This window comes from Anopheles stephensi, chromosome 2, assembly GCF_013141755.1.
Source record: "Anopheles stephensi strain Indian chromosome 2, UCI_ANSTEP_V1.0, whole genome shotgun sequence".
Taxonomy (NCBI): Eukaryota; Metazoa; Arthropoda; class Insecta; order Diptera; family Culicidae; genus Anopheles; species Anopheles stephensi.
In genome coordinates this window covers 63654610-63676414 of record NC_050202.1, presented here as the reverse complement: position 1 = coordinate 63676414, position 21805 = coordinate 63654610, and the positions used below count along the sequence as shown (strand labels likewise).

The window sequence follows — 21805 nt, the reverse complement described above, 5'->3', positions numbered from 1 at the left end:
CACACAAACTGCCAGACTCGATGTCACCGAAACAACGATGTGAAACTCAATCCTGCCATCTCGCTCTTTCCACCGTTCCTAACCGCCATATCCATTCCGCTCGTTGATTGTACACTTGCTTCCACGAAAAGCGCGACGCCCGCAGTCTGATTTGACGCGTGCCATTCCAATGAACTGCGTGTTGATTGTGTCTGGCATGCGTGTGAGCGGAGTTTAGAGTGTTCGGCGATTGTGCTAGTAGGACGACCAGGCGCTTGGCTCCGTTCTTCGTTTTGCTGGATGCTGGCGTACCATCTACCTGCCAGTGGCATCGGACGAGGAAAAGAACGGTCATGGAACGTGTGCCGTAAGTGTTGTGCATCTGAAGACCCCGTGATAGTTCCGTAATGAGATACAGCAAAAACGGTGGCGTACGGAGCAAGGCAAGAGACAAAGGGACCTGACGGTACCGTTGGCTGAGCAAAAGTGGTTTTAGCCCTGTATACATTGCGTTTCGTCGACGGTGGATGGCGCAGAGTCACTTGCAGCGCAATGGTGGAAAGTGGTTGAAGTTGGAAACTCATCAGACCGCTGGATTTCTTTCCGTTCTGCTTGTTCTCGTTTGCTCAGCATAATCGCTACAACAGCACTAGCAATAGTAGGCCACGGATCCGCGGATGGCTGGAGAAGAACTGTCAAAACAGTGCTTGTGCAAAAAAAAAAAACAGGCTGCTAAACAAAAACGACCGCAACATTTTGTGTTCGTTCTTGCTGTACTATCGCTATTGGTGCTGTGCGTCAGAGAACATTAATTGCCAACCGTGGGGTTACGTGGTTCACGTGGTCCTCGTGAAGGCGGTCATCACCAACTGTCGCCGCTCCACAAGATAGCCAAAGTGTAACGAAGAATGCGTCTGGGTGCGGTCGAAATCTAGCGCAAGCAGTGACTGTGTGTGTCTTGTGCCGGAGGAGGAGGTAGCAATGGTTGTCCCTGCAGGGAAAGCCGATTATTCTTGCTTATCGCACACTGTTGCCGCTGCAGCCAAATTAAAACGGTCCTTAGATTCCCTGCTGCGTGCACCCGTGTGCATGCGTGTCAAGGAATTTGAGAGTGCAACAACAAATCAACTGTCAATGGAAGTAACCGAAAGCAATCAGGAGCGGCAGATTATTGAACAAGCGGCCTGCTGCTTCCGAAAAGGGTTGCTATCGCAGCCCCATCTAAGCAACAGTGGTAAAACATAGTCCAAATGTGTGCGTTTTTTCGGATGGCTTGCGTAGGGTTTTGTAGGAAACAAAAGGAATTTAGAATTTTTCTCCAAAAAACCGTACATCCGGTTGCGCGTGATCTCATTTTACGGGTAGTGACCAGAATTTTAAGTGTCAATCACCAACAACAGCACAGCATCCACACATCAGCATCGTTTGAAAAGAGGGCAGTGGCCCGCTCTACGATGCCGATGGCATTTAACATATTTCGGTTCTAATAACGAGCACCGAAATACAGTGGTACAGTCAGTGTGGTTCAGTGTTTTATGTAGTGTGCGAGAGAAAGCAAAGGGGGCACGTGCTTGTGCTGCGCGGTTCGTGTGTTTGTGTTTTGGTGGTTCGTGTAGAATACGGGTTTCTTTGTTGCGCTGGGTCCTAGTGCAAGTGCACCGAAAGCGTCTACAGGTGTAGTGGAACGCACGCAAACGTGTGCTTAGAAATCTGTCGTGATAAATGTGCTCTAATGTATTTTTACGTATAATTCTTTCCCCAGGGAGTGAATTGTGGGCTAGAAGCATAGAGAGAAAGAATCGCTTCTAGTTGCACTAAAACCACAAACTGTTTGCTTTCTAGTGCCTCGAGTGTGCCCGTGTGCGTGTGTGATTTAGTGATGAGAGCATAATCCCGGTGCTCAGTGTGTGCAGTCATAGCAACGGGGGGGAAACAGCACAGCAGGAGAAGGCGACAGCAAAAGCAACGAAACGCACGTCTGCATTAATTACTCAGCCAACAGCAGCAACAGCGGCAGCAGCATTGCCAGAGCGCGGCACAACGAAAACGAAACCAAACCCAGAACAACATATTCATCCGCGAGCCGCAGTCGTGCACAATCGCTTGTCCGTTCATCGTGGCCTTTCGAGAAGAAGAATTAAATCACCATCGTCGTTAGAGAAGATTCGTCATACGTTTTGTGGAACGATCCGTTTGTGCAGTTGGCCACCGTACAGTGTACAGCGTCTTATGTGACGTCCTTGTTGTAGTTTTCCGCCACTGCACTTACCCCTGCCCGATGGGCCCGATGAACCTAAAGCGACGGTGCACTACTGCTTTCGGTGGCTAGGAATACGACGTGCCGTACGAAGCAGCAGCAGCAGCAAACAGTAGATACAACCCATCACGCCGAGCTAAGCAACCTTTTTGCGGCAATGGACAATTCGCGTAATGAGTCGAAAATGTCGCGGCTTGCCGACTACTTCGTCATCGTTGGATACGATCATGAGAAAGAGCGTAAGTCAACATCATCATATCACACGGTTGGTGTGGTCGGGCATATCAAACATTAGCTACAGAAATAGTTTAATTTGACATCTTTTTCGTTCTACATTATCAGCACGAAATCTTGAGCAGGGCATGGGAATTATGATCGTCTTTTGACTCACACTCTCAGGAACTTTTGGTTCTGTCATTTCTAGCTGTTTGAACGAGATTTCATTAAATCAGGGTTTGATCCACCACTGATCATGGTTGTATGATCAATCTATCTCAAAACTGCACCCGAGTGAGTGGATGAACTTTAAACGATGGTGTGCCATTAGCTCGCAACAAGAAGATACATTATTCATCTTTCTGCCATTTGAAAAAATGCAACAATCCCATAGATGATGATCACAAAACCGGCAGCTGTGCTCCCTGCTGACCACTTCACTGATAGAACGCAAAAACGCTTACGATAATAGTGTTACAGTTGTACAAACATCCAACACACGCAGCTGCAGCAGCAAATAGTTATTGCATTCCACATTGGCCACAGTCCAGGCCCCCCATGGGGGGTGGTCCCGCCTGTGCCGCGCTCACACATTGGAAACAAATGAAACTTTTAAAATACCGCCCTTCGTTCTTTGTCCCAAAATGGCAAGCGAAACATTCGGTTTTAGGTGTCTGGTGAGAAACATCGCACTCCATTGCGCCTGTTGATAATGGAATACTGTAAGATAATCTGCACATTGTCATGCCGGTTCTGCCGATAAGAACCGAACCAATGCGATACGGTGTACTACGGCGCATGGACAAAGGGGATAAACGTAATGCCGTACCTTGTTCTATAATCATAGTTTAAACATATTTCTCATCAGTTGCGTCCGTTCTCGGTTTCTGTGATAGAACGGTTAATTTGTTGAATAGATCTCTTCTGACCTCAGCACCGTATGTTAGAAACATCATCAGCATAGTGGTTTCTTCGCTGACGCGTTCTGTCATGCTGCTGGAATGCATTTAAATTTGACCCAGTTGCCCCCAGACCCGGGGCCATCCTCTAACGACTAATCAAACCAATCGTGTGTGTATGTGTGTGAGAGAGTTTGTGTACTTTTTTTGCGCTGTAAGTCACTATCAATCGTTGACATTCTTCTGCGTCTGTTTGGTTTGCTCCGGACTCCAAGCTGTGAGATGATGTAAAGAAACACAGTATGATTGCTGCCGAAGTTGGAATGTATTTCTCCGCTGGAAGTGCGTATTTATTCATTTTATTTATTTGTTTAAAAAAAGGTTTACATTTAGGCTTGACAAATGTAATCTTATCGTTTAGTAAGGGATGGCAATCATTTCCCCTAACTTTATTTATTAAACTAACATAACTAAAAAACTCAAAGTACCAATCGTACAAGGCCATATACGATTGTAGATTTAACCCAGTAGCAACGTAGGGCAATCATTGATAGAACGCTTAGCGAAAGGAAAAATAGAACCGTACTTAGGACACTAATGACGATGAGACCAAACATATAAGATCCAGTCTAGCAGTGATTATTCAAATAGGATCTTCTAGTTTCGTGAATGATCAAATCAAAGGAATGCTTTCTTGTTTCATGAATAATTGTGTTGCTAATTGATACAACACAATTGCTGTCTAAATGTGTTAAATCCTTCCTACTAAAACTAATTACCAGAGTGTCCCAGTATATCCCCATAGATGGTGCATCGATTGCCGTTGGTTGATAGAGCTTCGAAAATCGATAATAAAATCATTTCGATATCTCAGGCACACTCCCCCCTACCGAAAGCATCCTGTCGGCTGGCCCGGTTCGTATGCTCGCTGCCGCGTACTCTCGAGGCTGCTGACCGTGTGCGTTTCGGCATTTTCCTTTTCGCGATCTTTCGATCGTAACGGATCCGCATTTGCTGATGTTATTGCTAGCTCGCCCCAACCGCGTGCGCGCCTGCGGTGCGTGCCTTTGGTTCCGCCACCGTGGCCACTAACGACGTTAAATTGCGTTTCGCTAGCAATTTTCCTCCCTCTTCTTCACGTTCACTTTAAATTGAAAATGAAACATGCAGCAGGAAGAAGAAGCAGCAGCAGCAACAAACGTAACCTTTTTCTGTATGAAAAACTTCACCCTGTGCCGAAGAGGGAAAATGTGTGTTACGGCTTTTGAAAAAATTGCTTCAGCATGTTTGTTTTCATTTTCCTGCAATACGTGTTTTTTGGGGGGGGGGGGGTTTGGGGTTTTGTAAATTCCGACTTCGACTTCCAATACGGTACGTGACGATTGGCCAACAAACAGATTCACTGGTGACCGATAAAGGCGGAGCATTTGACCGCGCCAAATTTTATAATGGTTAATTATTCTTTTTAATTAAATCGAATTTAGTTTGATGGGGTTTTTTTTTGCTAATTAACAACAGAATCACATTATGTTTTATAAGACCAGCATGTGCGGCAGTTAATTAAATTGGCAAAGTAAAGGAAAATTGAACTTTATTCAAATAAAACTGTAGTAAAGCCATGTGTTATGCTGCAAGGATTGATTGCTATAGTTCAATATTTTTCCAACCAAACTAGTCTATCCCGCTTTTACCGGTGTATCGATCGCTTTTACTTCCTCTCGCCCTGACTGGGTATCATAAAGCATCGTAGGAATATAAATTATCCGCACTAAGCTACTCCGTCTCAAGTTATGCGCTGCTACTCCTCGCCTTAACAAGAGTGTGGCACTCGCACACACTTGGACGCCACTCACCGATCGATGATGATCATGGATGGTGCTTACTTTCGCCATCGATCGTCACACATGAAGAACGAGCAAGTAGTAGTGAAAACAGGAGGCAACAAACACTCACCGTACCAGTTGCCTGGAAATGCACCACCGCGTAACAGAGGGTTTGGTGAAAATGAATGAAAATCATTCGTCGGCTGCGGTATGGGATTGGCACTGGCGCTGCCTGGTGATGGAAATCTTTAGCTAGCGAACTGTTGCTGAACGGCATCGGCCATGGGGCGCTCAGTGTCAAAAGTAATTCAAACCATTAGCTGTCTGCACTGGGGCAGCAGCAGTAGGGGCCAATGGAAAGCGAATGGACCACCGGGGGCACACGATGATCACTCATTCCGCGTCGATTACGCAGAGAGTGAAATCTAAATCAAGTGCAGCAGCAGCAGTAGGGTGTAGGAATGTGTTCCAACGAGTGAGTCATGTGCGTGTGTATGAGAGGGGAAGAAGCGAGAGAAAAAGTTGTTTATGTTGGTGTTAATAATAACAGTCGGTTTAGTTTTATTCGTTTGTTTGTACAAACGTGATCAATTTGTTGAAAAGGTTAAATAGCTCTTGTTTCGGATGTGCAAAGCGTGTAAAAGGGAAAGCTATAGCTTCTCCAGATTCATGAAAATCATAGATGAAACTTATCATTACATTAGTCATTTTGTCTTCCAGATGTTTGGCTGAACTGTTCTATTTTTTGACACTGAATCAAGACACTATCTACTGTCGGTTTGCTACTCGATTTATATATTTATAAATTAAAAAAAAAAACAGTTATAACAGCAGAAATTATCATGTCAAACAGTGGCAATGTGTCGACAATATCTGGTTTTCCCTCTCTCTCTTCTTGACCTAACGACCTCTTAAGGTCTACCACTTCTGGCTTACTAGACTTGATACCCCACGTAGTTGGATAGTCAGTCCTGACTACGAGGTAACGGTCCGGATGGGATTTGAACTCCGATCCTGCCGTATGAGGATCGGCGCGCCGTTGTTGGTTTTTTCTTTTGTCTACCTCAGTACAGCGGTTCTAGTAAATGTCTACACCGACACAGAAATTCTTGTGTTTTGAGCACTGTTCTGGGTGTTCCACGGGCCTAGCCTTGAGTCTCCAACTTTAATTTGACCGTCTCAGGAGGCACTTATTTTAACCATGATTTATAACCGCCGATTGAAATATTGCATTATAACCGCACGATTTCAACGATTTCAAATGGTTTGGCTTATGAATCATGTACGTTTGCATTTGAAACTTGTTTAAGTTTATGTCGAATAATATTTGAATGGCACGTTGTAACCGAGCGATAAATTTATCAATTTTGGGAATGAATTTGAGTGCAAGTCAATGTAATGTTTGAAGAAAATGCTTCGTATTTTCACTTTTCATTTCGGTCGATTCTACCCGTTTGATAATCTTGAGTCCTTGTACTGTCCAACTATAGTTTAATGATGTGAATATTTTTTTTTAACTCTCCTCTTGCAGGAACTGGCTCGAGAAGTGGGAAAATTATTCAAAGATTCCCCGAGAAAGACTGGCCCGATACGCCTTTCATCGAAGGAATAGAACTGGTAGGCAGCGTTCTTGATCGTGCTTTAGCGTCTTGCAAACAACTCATCCTCCAAATCGTTGCTTATTTATTTTCAGTTCTGTCAACCGCAAGGATGGTCCCTATCAACAATTCGCCAAGAGCCACAGTTCTTTGTGTCGGTTCTGACCGACATGGATGGTAACCGGCACTATTGTGCGTGTCTATGCTTCAACGAAACGATCGCGATCACGCCGAGCAAACCTATCGACGAGGAGGAAGAGGACGATAATCTTTCACCATCCGGCAGTGGGACAGGTGGTGCTGGTGGTGGTGGTGGGGTGCTGGTAAACAGTGGACCACCTTCGATCACACACCATAGCATTATGTATGCTCCGAAATGTCTCGTGATCGTTTCCCGGCTAGAATACATCGAAGCATTTCGCAACTGCCTCGGCACGATCTACACGGTATATCTGGAGAGCCTAAAGTTCCAGCTGCACTATCTGATCGGCAGCATTCTGGGCTGTATTCAAGTTCCACCGCCCGGTGGACCACCGGTACGGTTTTCGATCGGTGCCGGCGATAAACAGATCCTGCAGCCACCACTCTCGAACACGCTGCCAGTGACCGGCTCGTGTGTGAGCTTGCTGTTTCATCAGCTGGGCATCAAGAACGTAATGTTGCTGTTTTGTGCCGTCATGACCGAGCACAAGATCCTGTTTCACTCGACCAGCTACACGCGCCTAACGGACAGCTGTCGCGCACTGACCGCTCTCATGTACCCGTTCCGGTACAGTCTTGTGTACATTCCGATACTGCCCGCATCGCTGCTGGAAGTGCTTACCATGCCGACCACCTTCATCATGGGCATCCACAGTTCGCTTCGGTCGGAAATAAGCGAAATATTGGACGTGATCGTAGCGGATCTCGACGGCGGTTCGATACACATTCCCGAGTCACTAGTGCCGCCCATCGCACGGTTACCGGCGTCGCTATGGGACTCGACCGAACATGCGCTCCGGATGGTATTGCATCCGGAGCTAGCGTTGGCTGATCTCGCATTCCCGTCCGGTGGTACTCTGCACGGTCCCGGTTTAAACAACAACATCAACCAGAGCATGGCCCTCGCACCAGCGACCGGTGCTGCCAATGGGTACAGTTTTCGCGAGCAAAAGAATGACATCATGCTGGATAAGGAAATACGAGCCGTTTTCATGCGACTTTTTGCTCAACTCCTGCAGGGCTATCGGTCCTACCTCACGCTCATACGAATTAATCCCAAACCCATCATACAGTTTCATCGTGCCGGTTTCCTCGGCGCACGGGAGCTTGTGGACTGCGAGTTTCTGTCGCGCGTGCTGGACAGCATGTTCTTTACCGGGTTTGTGACGGAGCGTGGCCCACCGTGGCGTGCGTGTGACGCTTGGGATGAGTTGTACAGCACAATGAACGATTTGCTCAAATCGGAATCGCTCGACTCTTCGCTCGTGCTCGTGCACATACAGGATCTGGCGAAGCAGCTGTACACAAACGAGCATCCGAACCCGCAACCATTTCAGCAGAAGATTTTGCGCCCTCCGGACGGTGCGTTCGCGCGTATCCATCAACCTCCGATGCCGTTGATCGACACGCAGGAGGTGCAGAACGTGATCAACGACGGGCTGCAGGCGAACGATTTGCAGTCCCGCATGCAACCGGTCCGGGTGAAGCTGCGCATCGTACCGATGGGACCGTATCTCAAACCGGCCCCACAAGAATCGCGCCCGATCGTGAACAATAGCGCCCGCAAGCTGGAGGTGCTGCGCAACTGCATCAGCTGCATCTTCGACAACAAGATAACGGAGGCGCGCAAAAGCTTCCCGGCCGTGCTGCGCATACTGAAGCAGCGGGAAGCCCGGCTCACCATGTGCCGGGAGCTGGCGAAGATTGGTCAGGGTAACAAGCAGCTCGATCATCAGCAGTTCGATCTCGTGATCAAGCTGATGAACCGTGCACTGCAGGATGATTCGGCGAAGGATGAGTACGGAGTGGCGGCGGCTTTGCTGCCGCTCTCGTCGCTGTTCTGCCGAAAGCTGTGCACGGGCGTGATTCAGTTCGCGTACACCTGCATCCAGGATCATCCGGTGTGGAAGTCGCAACAGTTTTGGGAGGATGCCTACTACCAAGAGGTGCAGACGGCGATTAAGGAGTTGTATTTGCCGCTTGCCAACTGGCCGAAACCGAGTGGGGTCGGAGGCAGTGCGGTAGGCCTTTCGGACAGCAGCGCTCTGCTGTCGCAATCCATTTCACGCGATAAGCTCGATCGTGCCTCCATACTGTCGCGAGCCCAAGAACCGTCGGCGTTGGAGATAGCGGCCGATCAGATGGGCAAGTGGGCTACGATGGATTCGGTCACGCAGAAGGAGCTTACGAATAAGGAGGAAAGTACGCTATACAGTCACGCCATTCACTACGCGTACCGGATGGTGTATCTGCTGATCCCGCAAGACGTTGGCGGTGCGGTCGGACGCGTGCAACGGGACAAGGACGGCCGGCATCTCGAGGACGATACGAGCGTGTCGAACAGTGTGATCGAGTCGCGCAGCCACAACAGCGACCACAACAGCGACGAAGGCTTCGAGGAGCACGATCCGGGCGAAACGGGCAGTGCGGTCACAAAGATGGTGTGTAAGTTCATCGATCGCGTCTGCACCGAGGGGAACGTGACTGCGGAGCACGTGCGTAATCTACACCAGATGGTACCGGGCACGATACAGATGCACATCGAAACGCTAGAAGCGGTTGCGCGAGAGGCGAAGCGCATTCCGCCGATCCAGAAACCGAAGCTGCAGTATCCGGTGCTGCTGCAGGACGAGAAGATTATCGGCGAGCTGCGGGCGTACCTGTTGGCTGACGGGCGCGAGGATAAGGAGGGTGGCAGCAGCGGCACGATGCTTCCGGCCGAGGGCGCCCTTTTCCTAACGAACTACCGCGTGGTGTTCCGAGGGTCGCCCTGCGATTCGTACTCGTGCGAGCAGAGCGTGGTCCGCGCGTTTCCCATTTCATCGTTAACGAAGGAGAAACGGCTGACGGTGATCTATCTGCAGCATCTCGAGCAGGTTCTGCCGGAAGGTATGCAGCTGCGGTCCTGCACCTTCCAGCTGATCAAAGTCGCCTTCGATGAGGAGGTACCGCAGGAGCAGGTGGACGCGTTTAGGAAAGCCGTACACAAGATCCGCCACCCGGAGGACGAGTTTGGCCACTTTGCGTTTGCCACGCACGGTTTGGTCCACCCCGCACTCGGGCCGGGCCACAAGGTGAAGGAAAAGAATGCCACGCTGAAGGACTTTGCGAAGAAGACGCTGTTGCGCACGGCAAAGAAGGCGGGCTTCAAGCAGAAAACGGGCGCAACGAAGCGGAAGTACATACTGCCCGGTGCGGTTGAGTACGATGACGCGTACGGCAGCGGTGGACTGCTGGGCATGGGTGGATCGGGCGGCGGCAGCAGTGCTGGTGGTGCGGGAGGCATGGGCGAGAACAACAACAACAACGACGATGACGATGTGTCGGACGACGGTACGGATACGCTGCCGCGCGTTCACGTGAAGGATGTGGAACGGTTGAAGGAGCGCAGTTACGTGCGCGACTGGTTACGGTTAGGGCTGGGCGATGTGCAGACGACCGGGTATCGAATTTCGCCCGTAAACAGCAACTACAGCATCTGCCGCACGTACCCAGCGATGATGGTGTGTCCGAAGGAGGTGTCGGACGATTCGCTGCGCTGTATGGCCCGCTGCTACAAACAGCACCGCATCCCGGTGGCGACCTGGAGACATCGGAACGGTGCCACCCTGTTGCGGGGCGCCGTACCGCAGGCCAAGGGTGTCATGGGGATGCTGAAGGGTCATCCGGGCTCGGCAAACGCATCCACCGACAGTACGAGCTTCCAGGAGCAGGATCGGTACTTTGTGCAGGTGATTAAGATGACGCCGCACACGCGCACGATTCGGCATCAGGCGTGGGGCGGACTGTCCGATTCCAACATTTCGCTCGATTCGCTCGCACTGGCCGCCAGCAATCTGATGTCGCGCTCGGACATGTCAACCCTAACGCCGGACGTTGGCCGCAAGCAGCAGCAGCAGCAGCAGCAGCAGCAGCCGCCGCATCATCACTCGCACCATGACGGTGGAAACGGTGGGGTGAATGCTGGCGGTGGTGGCCTCTACTCGATAAACAATTCGTCCTTCTCCAGCTTCGGCGCAATGCGATCGAACATCGTGAAGTCGAACAAGTGGGCCTCGCTCAAACCGAACCGCAATTCATCGGCAGCAGCAGCAGCAGCAGCAGTGGGAGCTGGCGGTCCGGACTCCACCAGCCTGCGGGACGTTAACCATTGGGAGCGAGACCTTTCTCATCCTCATCACCACCATCACCATGTCTACCATGTTGGCGTGGGCGGAGGTGGTCCGGGGCAAGGTGGCGGTCCCCAGGCTCATTACGCGTTCCAGCGCGTGCCGCTGTACTTTCTGGGCGAGAAGTCCCAGTCCAAGTCGGCGAAGCTGTCGGAAATGTATGCCGAATTCATTCCGGTCGATTACACGGACGTGCGGCATTCGCGTACCGCCTTCAAGAAGCTGATGCGCGCCTGCCTACCGTCGTGCGACACAAACGAGCCGGATCAAACGTTTGCGAAGCTGGTCGAACAATCGGACTGGTTGCAGCAAATCCGCGGCCTGCTGCAGCTTTCGGGAGCCGTGGTCGATTTAATGGATTTGCAGGAATCAAGCGTGACGCTAGCGCTCGAAGACGGCTGGGATGTGACGGCGCAAATTTCCTCCCTTGCGCAGCTGTGTCTCGACCCGTACTACCGCACGATCGAGGGCTTCCGGGTGCTGATCGAGAAGGAGTGGCTCGCGTTCGGGCACCGGTTCGGCCACCGGAGCAACCTGAAACCGAACTCAAGCTCCGGCTCGCCGTTCGCACCGACGTTCCTACAGTTTCTGGATGCGGTGCACCAGATCCAGCTCCAATTCCCGCTGGCGTTCGAGTTCAACGAGTTTTATCTAAGGTTTCTCGCGTACCATCATGTGTCGTGCCGTTTCCGCACCTTCCTGTTCGACTGTGAGCTGGAGCGGGTCGATTTCGGCATCACGGCGATTGACGATAAGCGCGGTTCGCTCAACTCGCACCACAAGCACGTAGTGGAGGCGCTCACCGTTTCCGACGACGATAATCTTATTTATCCCGGTATGGGAGGCGCCGGCAGCGGCGGCAATGGTGTACCGGGGGGTGTGGGAAGTGGCGGCGGTGGCCCACTGGGAGCTGGTTCCGGCGGTGCGGGTGGCGTGATGGGTGGTGGACGCAACACAAACACGCAAAAGTTTGGCCCCTCGCTGTTTGACTACATCGAGCGACAGCACGCAAAGTCGCCCATGTTTTACAACTTTATGTACACGCCCGACCCGGAACGAACGGTGCTGCGGCCGCAGAGCTCCATTTCCGTGCTGGAGATTTGGTCATACTATCTGGGGGAGGAGCTGGCCCAGGGACCACCGTACGATCCGGAACTGGTCGGCAGTGATAGTATGGAGGATGACTGTGATTACATGTACTCGACGACGACGGGTGGCAACGGAGGTGGCGGTGGGGTTGGTGCGGGCAATGCGGGAAGTTTGGGCAGTACGGGCGGTGGTCCATCCGGTGCCGGAATGTTACGGCAACCGAGACGCCGGGTGGTGACGGTGAACTACGATAGCTTGAGTCGTTACGAAGCGGATGCGTTCACCAAGCTGCTGGACGAGCTGAAAACGGCGGAAGCGGAGCGTGGTTTGTTGCCGCAGAAGTGGCGCCAGGTTTGGGATAAGCTGGAGCCGCCGCACTCGGATTCGCTGACCCGGCATGCGTCGTTCAGCAGTGCTTTGGTGCGCTCGCATGGGCGACTGTTGCACAAAAGGTAATGTACAGTCGTTAACCAGCAGCAGGTCAGCGAACGGGCGTCCGCATGTCTGACGCATCGCTGGTTAGCCATAAGGACGCACCTGTTCCGACCTGTTCCGAGCCAGTGATCGGTAACGGTTTTCTCCAATTCCTTTTTCCCTAGATCAACGCTGGAAATTCTCATGCGCGGTCGACAGGCCGGCTTCCATCAGGAGAACTTCCTGCATCCGCATCGCTTCGAAAAGCACGTCTACTCGGCACCGGTCAACTGTAATCACTGTGGCAACGTTCTCTGGGGTCCCCTGCTGAATGGTTTAAGGTACCGGCTGGCTTGTACAATGTATGAAGCGCTTTTGCTAAACCCGTTTATTTGTTCGCTGGCAGATGCGTCGATTGTGGCAACACCTATCACGAGAAGTGTGCGGAATCGGTGCCGAAAAATTGTACCAAATACAAGGCGGTCGAAGGAGGCAATCAGCCGACGCTGGCTCGTACGCAGGGTGACAATAACAGTGTTACATCGAGCGTGAACACGACCAACACCAACAGTCAGCATTATTACGAGCAGTATGACAGCAAGGTGGCTGACGATCGAACCCACGAAGGGTAAGTGTTGTTTGTGTGTGTGTGGGGTAATTGCGATTCGTGCCGTCGATCACCTATATTCTTGGTACGTTTCGTTGTTTCAGCTACCTCTACAAGCGCGGCGCAATCTTAAAGAACTGGAAGCAACGCTGGTTCGTGCTGGACTCGCACAAGCACCAGCTACGGTACTACGATACGATGGATGATTGCAGCTGCAAGGGTTACATCGGTTAGTGTGTTTGGTTTTCTCTTTCCGCTTTCGGAAAGACATATGATCTCCGTTTCCACTTACCTACCATTCCATTTATTATGCTTCCATACAGAGCTGGCTGAAGTACAATCGGTCGCGCAAGCACCGCCCCAAACTGCACCGGCCCCCTCGAAAAAAGTTGACGATCGAGCATTTTTCGACGTAAGCACGCTTTAAGCGCGGGAAATGAGAATGTGGGGGAACTAATCCAAATTCTATCCTCTTTCTTTTACTGTGCAGCTCAAAACTAGCCGACGTACGTACAATTTCTACGCCCAGGAAGCATCTAGCGCGCAGGAGTGGATCGAAAAAATTCAGGCCTGTCTGCAGTAGAGGACCTCTCGTTCGACCTCGTTTCGTGGGGGCTGCTTCCGTACCTTCGGGTAGTCGCTCGCAAGTCCTCTAGCTAAGCGAAATTAATCTCCCGACCGACCGCTGATGGAGTCTAGTCCGTAAGCAACCCAATCCAGCGTTTGTCTCACTGTATTTATTGTGGACTGTTGGGCTCTCTGTCTCCGTCTTATAGTACCTCCTCCAATTCCAAACCATTGCATAGCTTGATTCGTTACGTACCTTGATTCTTCCGGCCGTGGATATTTAAAAATGCTCAATAAAAACGGGAAATGCAGCTACGGGCGGCGCGCGCATACCGTACTGGGTGGGAGTGGATAGCCGCTCATCCGTTTGCGATGGGAGATGGATAGATTTTAGTTGTAAGCTCATCGCGGCACATTTGTGTCCGGAAAGTAGTCTGCTAACTTATTCAGCTGGTAAGGCACGGATTAGCCGCGCCTACGAAGTGATGCGGGTTATCTCATTCTGTTTTACTGTTATGTTTAGCTAGGATCTTTTTGTTTTTCTTCGTTCTCCCTGTCTGTTGGGTTATGCCGTTTGGGAGGGGAGTATGAGCACTTGACTAAAAAACTTGTTTTTGTTTTCAATCGAACGTTTGCTTCGGCACCAAAGGGTAGTTAGGGTGTCGCGCACTATCTATACAACGCTCAACGCAATGCGGCAATTGCAGCTAGCTCACTCTATCGTTTATTCGAATCGCGCGGACGAACGCTCGTTTGACGAAAGGCGGTATCTAGGAATCACAAATAATGTTTTCAATTATTTCAATGTGATATGTGATGTAATGGTAGTAATTCTCATGGTAATCTAAAGTTTAGCAATAGTATCTCCCCTGTTAGGTTAAGCGGAGGGGGAGATATGGCAACCACACCAATAATCGAATAGTAAGAATAGTGACTGCATCATCGTACAGCTTGGGAAAAATATGATGCAGCGGCTAATTTCCTTTAGCAGTGTATATGTATGGGTTCGAGTTTGTTACAATTATGTATATCGTTAGCCGGTAGAAAGAAGCTTATCAAAGCTAGGTTAAATCAATGTTTTAGTACACTGTACACTATCTCTCTCTCTCTCTGAAAGCGCTGTTTGTTGCATACTATCGTTGAAACGCATCAATTCCACGAAAGGGGGTCAATGCAGTGCCATGATGCATCGATATTAGTTTGGTAGCTAAGTTTGGGTATCGTTTCGTTCGAGCGTAGCCTAAGATTAAGAAACACCAAGAACTGCCAGTGATCGGGATGAAGTTTCGCTTCTCGCTATCCCACCACAACTTCCTTCAACGAATTAGTCCACGGGGGTGAGTTTTAGAACGAGATGCCGGAGAAGCACTTCCAAAGACACACAGCATACAGCATAACAACACGCCTTGCATTTTACAATGATCTGAACCCACAAATTCCAAATAGTATAGCGGATAGTGCAACCTGCGCCTCAAACATTGTTATCATGCTGCCGTGTTGTTAGTTCGCATAAACATTAAGGTCAGAATTGTTTGCATCAGCGCACCTAACCTTAACGGAACGTCAACAATTCCGATTCTGCTCCTGAGCATAATCAATAAAGATACCGATTCATATCAGTTGTCAGGGCTCAGAGCTTGCTGTTTTTGAGTATATGGAGCAAGACTTGTCGGACCGACCGACCAACCCACCCACCAACAGTACACCTTTACTTAACCACCACGTACCACGCTCCGATACTATTGTTTTCCACTGAGCGGGCGTTGTCCTGCGTGACCTGTGAAGCATTGTACATAGAAGCATGTTGCGTCAATGTATTGCCGACTGCATCACCTAACCCCCCCGCTCGATAATGTACAAATGCACCCGAAACGATATCGATGCTGAGCTGAGCCGGGCTTACACTAACCGTTACTTGTAAAGCGAAGGTGCAGCGGAAAATGTTGGGGGCGCGCCGTGTTAGAAACGTGTATCATGGCGTATATAAATAAATGTATGTTGTATAAAAAAACTGAAACGAAAGCGCCAACGGTATGCAATAATCCGAACGAAGTAAGTTACAAGATGAAGCTATGGCAAGCTTTTCTACAATAGTAATTTATTACAGACTAGTTAGTGCAAACCATTTACACAGACACACTCACACACAGGGGAATGATTAAGTGTAATTCTTTCATTTGATATGGGTTTAATATTGTAACATTTGTTTTGCTCCATTTTATAGATCGATTGAGCTTCCTGGGGCGACCGCTTTACACGGCTGTACCGTTAACGAAATCGTAATGCGCGACCGTTGGGCTGTTGAGAAACAGCTGCGAGTGTGATTTACGCCGTTCCTGCTCGATGCGATCCAGATCGAACACTGGCGATGGCAGCGAATGGTGGTTGCGGTTGCTGACCGTTGTCTCCGCGTGTTGTTGCTGCCCGGCATTACTGTGACGGTGGTGCTGATGATGCACGTGCCGGTGCTGAGGTTGCTGTTGCACGACAGTAAGCAGTGGCCGCAATGCTGGCGGCGTTGCTGCCTTATTAATCGGTGAGAAAGCGTGCGGCGCCAGTATCGTCGGTCGGCGGTGGTAGTCCTGCTGGTAGGACGTTAAATCACCATAACTTCGATGGGACGGTCCTTTGGCGGGAAGCGGGTCGTCCCTTTGTGCGTTTGAGGTTGCGGTGGATAGTGCAGATGTGTAGGTGGGAGGAGGTGGTTCGAGATACTTGGGACAATGTGCCACCGTCATCGGTGTTCGGCTGCTTTCCTTTGCCTGTCCCTTTGCTAGCTTATCTTCACCATTGTGCCATCGGTCGGCGGAGAGATCTCCGTTGCTAAACGTGAAGGAAAGTACAATTTCATGCGATAGTTTTACCTTAATTAAGCTGCGTCCCAACTTACCGCTCTGGATCCAGCAAAAGTCCACTGGCGGAAATGCGCTTCCTTTCCATCTCTAACCGCTCACCGAACCCACCCGTTTCGTCCTCCTGGTCCTCGCTGTTGGCCAAGTGGCGCTGTTGGAAATTGCGCGGTAACGTTTGCCTATAGTCCACCGACCGTGCCCGTCCGATCGGATCCCGGCGCCGATTGTATCGTGCAGCATCATGCACCAAATCATCCAACGAGTTGTCGGAATGTATGCGCTGGCGATAGTTGGACGCCGCCAGTTGATCGGGCACGGCTATTCTACGCCTCGTGTCCGCCACCGAGTTGCGTCTTCGGTGGGCGGTGGATCGATTTCGCTGGGCGTGCGGTGACGAGGGGTCCACCACAAACACGCTACGGAGGCTGCTGTCACCGTTTCGTCCATCGCTCTCGATGTAGTAGATGTCCTTCGGTTTCGGCCGTGGACCCACCTTTTTGCAGAACTCGTTGAACAGTTTTTCCTTGGACAGTTCGCGGGACAGATAGTGACGCGATAGGCCACAGATGTTGCTCACCTTTGCGGTGGTGTCGTCATCGCTACGCGCTGATGGTGATCGGGACCGTGCTCGACGATTGCGGCGCGTATCGTCCGGGTCAAAATCGTTGATCGGTAGCAGATCGGTGTAGGTCGATACGCTGCGTGTTAGCTTTCCGGTTGTGGAGGACCAATGGGAGAATTCCAAGTTTGCGATCGGCGATCTCGTGTGCACGCCCTGGTCCACGGACCGTTGTCCGTCTCCGCTAGTGCGCACACGCGGCTGAGCAGCAGACTCGCGATCGGCGGGGTATGCTTGCGTTGGTTCCATGTAGAGTAGATCCGTGAGACTCTTGGACATACCATCGTGTGTCGCACGTCCAAACGCTCGTCTGTGCACACGACAATCTAGCTCACCACCGTCATCCACCGGTTGATGTTGCTGCTCGAAATAGTACCTCGGCGTTGGCTCACATTCGATGCCATCGTAAGGATAGCGGTAGTCAACGATGGGCGGTCCTTCCTGACCCTTCGCCAGCTCATCGCCAACCGTCGGAATCTCGCGCCGATAGTGTAGATTGTAGTGGATGCCACCGGACAGATTCTGATAGGTCGGATAGGTCGATTGGCCTCCACCGTCGTGCACGCCGTACTCATCCTGCTGGACGTTCGAGTAGATCAGCACATTCAGGATGCCGGACAGTTCGGTAATGATGAACCCGAACACATACAGCAGAAAGCTTTGCCCGTAGCGAAACGTAAACTGGGGTGCCTGCAGTGACGACCTTGGCCGCAACTTGGAACCTATTTCTGCCTTCAGTATGGAGATGTACATTATCAGCCCGATCAGCATCAGCAACCCTGTGCGTAAATATAAGCAGCAAATAGGGGGAAGCAAAAAGACCCAATTGATGAGTGACCACCATCAGGTGAAAGTCAGTTGCTGCCGGTTGTTGCAATTGCGAAAGGGGGAAGGATAACAGGAGGGGGGAAAAATCATACCTACCGGATATTATAAATAGCACCCCGGAGACGAAGTAGCAGATTTTGTGCTTCGTCGAGCACATGGCCACCAGGAACAGACCGTAGCTCACGATGAGGACACCGTTCGAGGCGAGAAAGAACGGTGACGAATGCGTTACGGTATCTGCAAATAAGGAGAGGACCAATAATTATTTCCGCAATCTCCTCCCCCCTCTCCACCTACACTTCTTCTGCACCACCAACACACTCTGCCAGTGCAGTGCGGTGGCCCTTTGACGAATGACAAGGCTTGCGAGCAATTTTTGAATGTGTGTCCTAATTTGGGCCCAAAGTCATAAGAAAGTGGTTTTTTTTCGTCACCCTCTGACCAACTTTCTCACCCAAGCAGAAGGAGAGCTTCGATTGGAAAAAGGTGATTTAGTAGTAGAACAGGCCAAACACACACGCACTCCCCGGGAACCGTTCAACCTTCCTAACGTAATTGGATTATCTGGTGCATGAAACGAAGGGGACGACAGGTACGACGAGGGGACGTACAGCGAGGGAAAGTGTCCGTGGCGGTTTTTTTGGGAGAGGTGTTAGATAATGTTTAACACCGGTGTTGGAGTTGGCATTAGGTTGGAAGCTTTTTTTTTTCTGGGCCTTCACTTTGCTTACCGATTGAACACGATGATTATCGTCTATGATCGGTTGCATTCAAATTCCGGAGCGCAAATGCACCAAGGAAGGGTGAAGAATGATTAGAACTCTTCTTTTGATCTGAAGAAGTGTGCCAGAGTATGCGTTTGAATTCCACATTTTCCCATTCGAATGTCTCGCCAGTGGCTTCCTTAATGCTTCGATGCATTATTTGCGAAACAAGCTCGCATCTAGTGTGAATCTCACCAAGCCGGAACTTTGGCCCCAAAAGGGTGCCACATGATTGCAAATGATGCATACCATCCCAAGCGATTGGGTTCAGCGGGTGAAAAAAGGTGCAGTTCTTCGGGGTTGACACAGTCATCAGGTGCATTCATTTGAAAGTGTTTAGCACGGATATGGGTCGTGGCGCTTACCTATCTAGCAAATGAAAAGGAAAATCTCGGTCAGCTGGTCAGCTGGAAGGCGTAGAATCGGGGCTAGAACCTCGGGCTGAGTACGGTATGGTGCCTACCACCCGCAAGGACGCTGGGACCTGGTGAACCAAAGCGAAGCATCGCACCCAATTTCAGTGTCTCGGCCCGAGCCCGGCAGCACATCAAAAGGATTGTGACCGTCGGTAATTATATTACATCATAATGGGAACAGCCCAGCACAGTGGTATGGGGGAGAAGAAGGGGTCTGATATCGATATGTGCGCCTTTAAACGATTCAACACTAAACGAGAGTGCCCACACCACCACCACCAGAGCAGTAGTTACAGGTGTGTCGTTCCCCTATCAATCGCGAGATGGCGGGCGCCAGAGCGTGGACAAGCAAGGCTTCCAAGAAAAATGATTAAGAATAATTATAGCAAGGAAGCCAGAAGTGCTCACGATGCCAAGATCAGGGCGACCGTTTTGGGGGCCGCCAAGCAAACCCAGTGCCGTTCTAATGCTCGATCACTCGAGAACAATTTGGCCAAGTACTTACACGGTATGGCATTCGTCGAATCGTTCGGGTCCGGGCTGTATCCTTCGTTCGGGAAATAATCGATGCTGGAGCACTGAAAGTCATCCGCAGCTATATGATGCGGCTGCTGTTGCTGCTGCTGTTGCCCCGGAACGGTACCACCTGTGGAAGAATGGTGAGAGTACAGAAGAATCGAAAAGGGCGGAAAAACAAAAAATTAAGGAAGAGGTGCAGTAGTGCATTTAGCTACGCAGAAAGTCGACCATCTCGACGCGCCCAACAGCAGTGTCGGGAGGCGTTAGAGTGTCACGCGAGGAAGGAAGCGAAGAATAAATTCAACTACCATCCGTAGGAAAAGGTGGTGGGTTGAGAGAGAGAAAAAAAAAGCTCCTCCCCTCGCGTCAAGTGTCATTTCCGATGTGCCGTACAGCGCTGCATCCGGTGCGGTGTAGTAAGCGGTGTAGTAAGACATGCCCCTGCGATGAGCTGCACGGCGGAGGAACTCTACCGGTGCTGGCGGCCGCTCCTTTCGAAGCTGGTGCCCGTTGCAGTGCGTTTGGCTGCAGATGCTAAAACAGGACACCTCAAACCGTTTGTCTTTTTCTAGCGATTTGCGATTTCCGGTGATTACGGCGAAGCTTGGTGAAGCTTTCCTTCCAGCAGCTGTGGCGGGACACATTTGCGGGCTCATCCATCCGGTACGGTTCTTCTGCCACTACGGTAGGCTTCGAAATTGGAAGCGTTTTTTTTCCCCCTGGTTAAATTCTTCCAGCCGTGTGGCTGGGTGGGAAAGATTTTGTGGAAATGATTTAACACTGTGAAGCGAGATGACTGCAAACAACATGCCCTAATGTTGGGCAGCAATGTGGGTAAGTAATCAATTGATTCATCATTCGATTTGTGTCTCCTTAAGCACCAAGCTTCGATGTTCTTCTCGTTTGTTGCAGCCTCAGAATCAGCGGTAAGGTTTTCCGCCAAACAGAGAAGCTGAAGATGGTACCCCGGGGGCGATACTAAGATACACAGCAGTTGGAGGCTAAATCGACCACTCGGTAAATGAAATCAAAAATCAATTTTGCTTGCTTTGTATGGCTGCTAACGTTGCTGTTTCTCGAATCACTTCCGGCGATCGCGCCCTTGGCATGGCTGCCCACAACACAGTCGATTACAAAGCGCTCGAACTTACCATTATACTTACTGCAGAGCATCCAGAGCGATGATTTGGTGTACTTGGTCAGATAAGCGCCGCTGGTATCGTCCTTCGTGGCCGGTATTAGGTGGGGATGCTGTATGTTTAGCTGCTGGTTGTGAAGGCTGGTGCTGGTGGCTGGCGTGCTGACCACCGTGCTGTGGCCAGCTCCGTACGTACTGTTGTGGTACGCAGTGACGGGAATTTTCTCCTCCGTCAGTAACCACTGAGGACCTACCACGGCCGCTATTACGAGTGCCAACGAGAAACTGAACACACACACAGCAAACATGAGGACGGAGCAGTTGAAGGAAATCTTGCACAACTAACCTCGACACGACGGGCGTAATCAGTAGCATCCAGTGCTGACTTCTGCTAACTCCATTCGATCGTTCCGAATCGGAACCGCCGCTGGACAGTGTGCCAAAGGAGCAAATTTTCTTCAACCTCTCAAACCGACCCTGCTGCGGATCGTTAATGCTGATGCCGGAACCTTCCCGGCAGAGCCGATTACCGATCAGGGCCAGATCACCGTTCGCCAACTGCTGCACCTCGATACCACTCTCGTCGTAATTGTTCGATCGTCTACCGTAACCGATGACACGTTCGGACACCGTTGGTACTGGCCGTGAACCGTACATGGCCGCACCGTGGCCGAGCGATTGCTCCTGTTCGTACTCTTCCGTCGCTGCCGTTAGTCCGTCGTAAGGATAGCGTCTGATGGCGGGCGGGAATACGGCCGGAACGCTTGTGTCCATCATGGACGGATCGAGGGAATGATCCAGTGAGATGGTAGACGCTGCACGCCGCTGTGGTGTCGAGTGGATTCGCATT

At 50.7% G+C, this 21805-nt stretch overlaps 2 protein-coding genes across 6 annotated transcripts; one reads left to right on the top strand and one right to left on the bottom strand.

Moving 5' to 3' along the window:
- The first annotated feature begins 156 nt into the window (after positions 1-156).
- LOC118506748 (myotubularin-related protein 13) lies at positions 157-16162 on the top strand. Of its 5 annotated transcripts, XR_004905541.1 has the most exons (10): positions 157-346; positions 1742-2475; positions 6706-6791; positions 6868-12683; positions 12831-12986; positions 13052-13273; positions 13357-13481; positions 13576-13664; positions 13743-13954; positions 16044-16162. XR_004905541.1 is itself a non-coding variant. In XM_036044329.1 (9 exons), exons 2-9 carry the CDS (start codon positions 2394-2396, stop codon positions 13833-13835), a joined length of 6669 nt encoding a protein of 2222 aa, XP_035900222.1. In that variant the 5' UTR covers positions 157-346; positions 1822-2393; the 3' UTR covers positions 13836-14911. The 5 variants fall into 5 exon arrangements, 4 of the variants coding, with proteins under 4 accessions (XP_035900222.1, XP_035900219.1, XP_035900221.1 ...); XM_036044329.1 differs by lacking the exon at positions 16044-16162 and having other exon boundaries at positions 1822-2475; positions 13743-14911; XM_036044326.1 differs by lacking the exon at positions 16044-16162 and having other exon boundaries at positions 13743-14911.
- On the bottom strand, positions 14363-21804 carry LOC118502437. The gene is made up of 6 exons (XM_036034665.1): positions 21302-21804; positions 20969-21240; positions 19804-19944; positions 18215-18355; positions 16710-18069; positions 14363-16642 (listed from the first exon to the last, which is right to left on the bottom strand). Exons 1-6 carry the CDS (start codon positions 21802-21804, stop codon positions 16072-16074), a joined length of 2988 nt encoding a protein of 995 aa, XP_035890558.1. The 3' UTR covers positions 14363-16071.
- Between the last annotated feature and the right edge of the window lies 1 nt (position 21805).

Excerpts from the sequence above, each read along its gene's own strand:
- LOC118506748 (XM_036044329.1), top strand. The coding sequence starts at position 2,394 with ATGGACAATTCGCGTAATGAGTCGAAAATGTCGCGGCTTGCCGACTAC. Across the intron at positions 13,274-13,356 it reads GACGATCGAACCCACGAAGG|CTACCTCTACAAGCGCGGCG; the intron begins GTAAGTGTTGTT and ends TCGTTGTTTCAG. Across the intron at positions 13,665-13,742 it reads ACGATCGAGCATTTTTCGAC|CTCAAAACTAGCCGACGTAC; the intron begins GTAAGCACGCTT and ends TTTACTGTGCAG.
- LOC118502437 (XM_036034665.1), bottom strand. The coding sequence starts at position 21,804 with ATGCGAATCCACTCGACACCACAGCGGCGTGCAGCGTCTACCATCTCA. Across the intron at positions 18,356-19,803 it reads TTCGACGAATGCCATACCGT|ATACCGTAACGCATTCGTCA; the intron begins GTAAGTACTTGG and ends CCTTATTTGCAG. Across the intron at positions 18,070-18,214 it reads GGTGCTATTTATAATATCCG|GGTTGCTGATGCTGATCGGG; the intron begins GTAGGTATGATT and ends ATTTACGCACAG.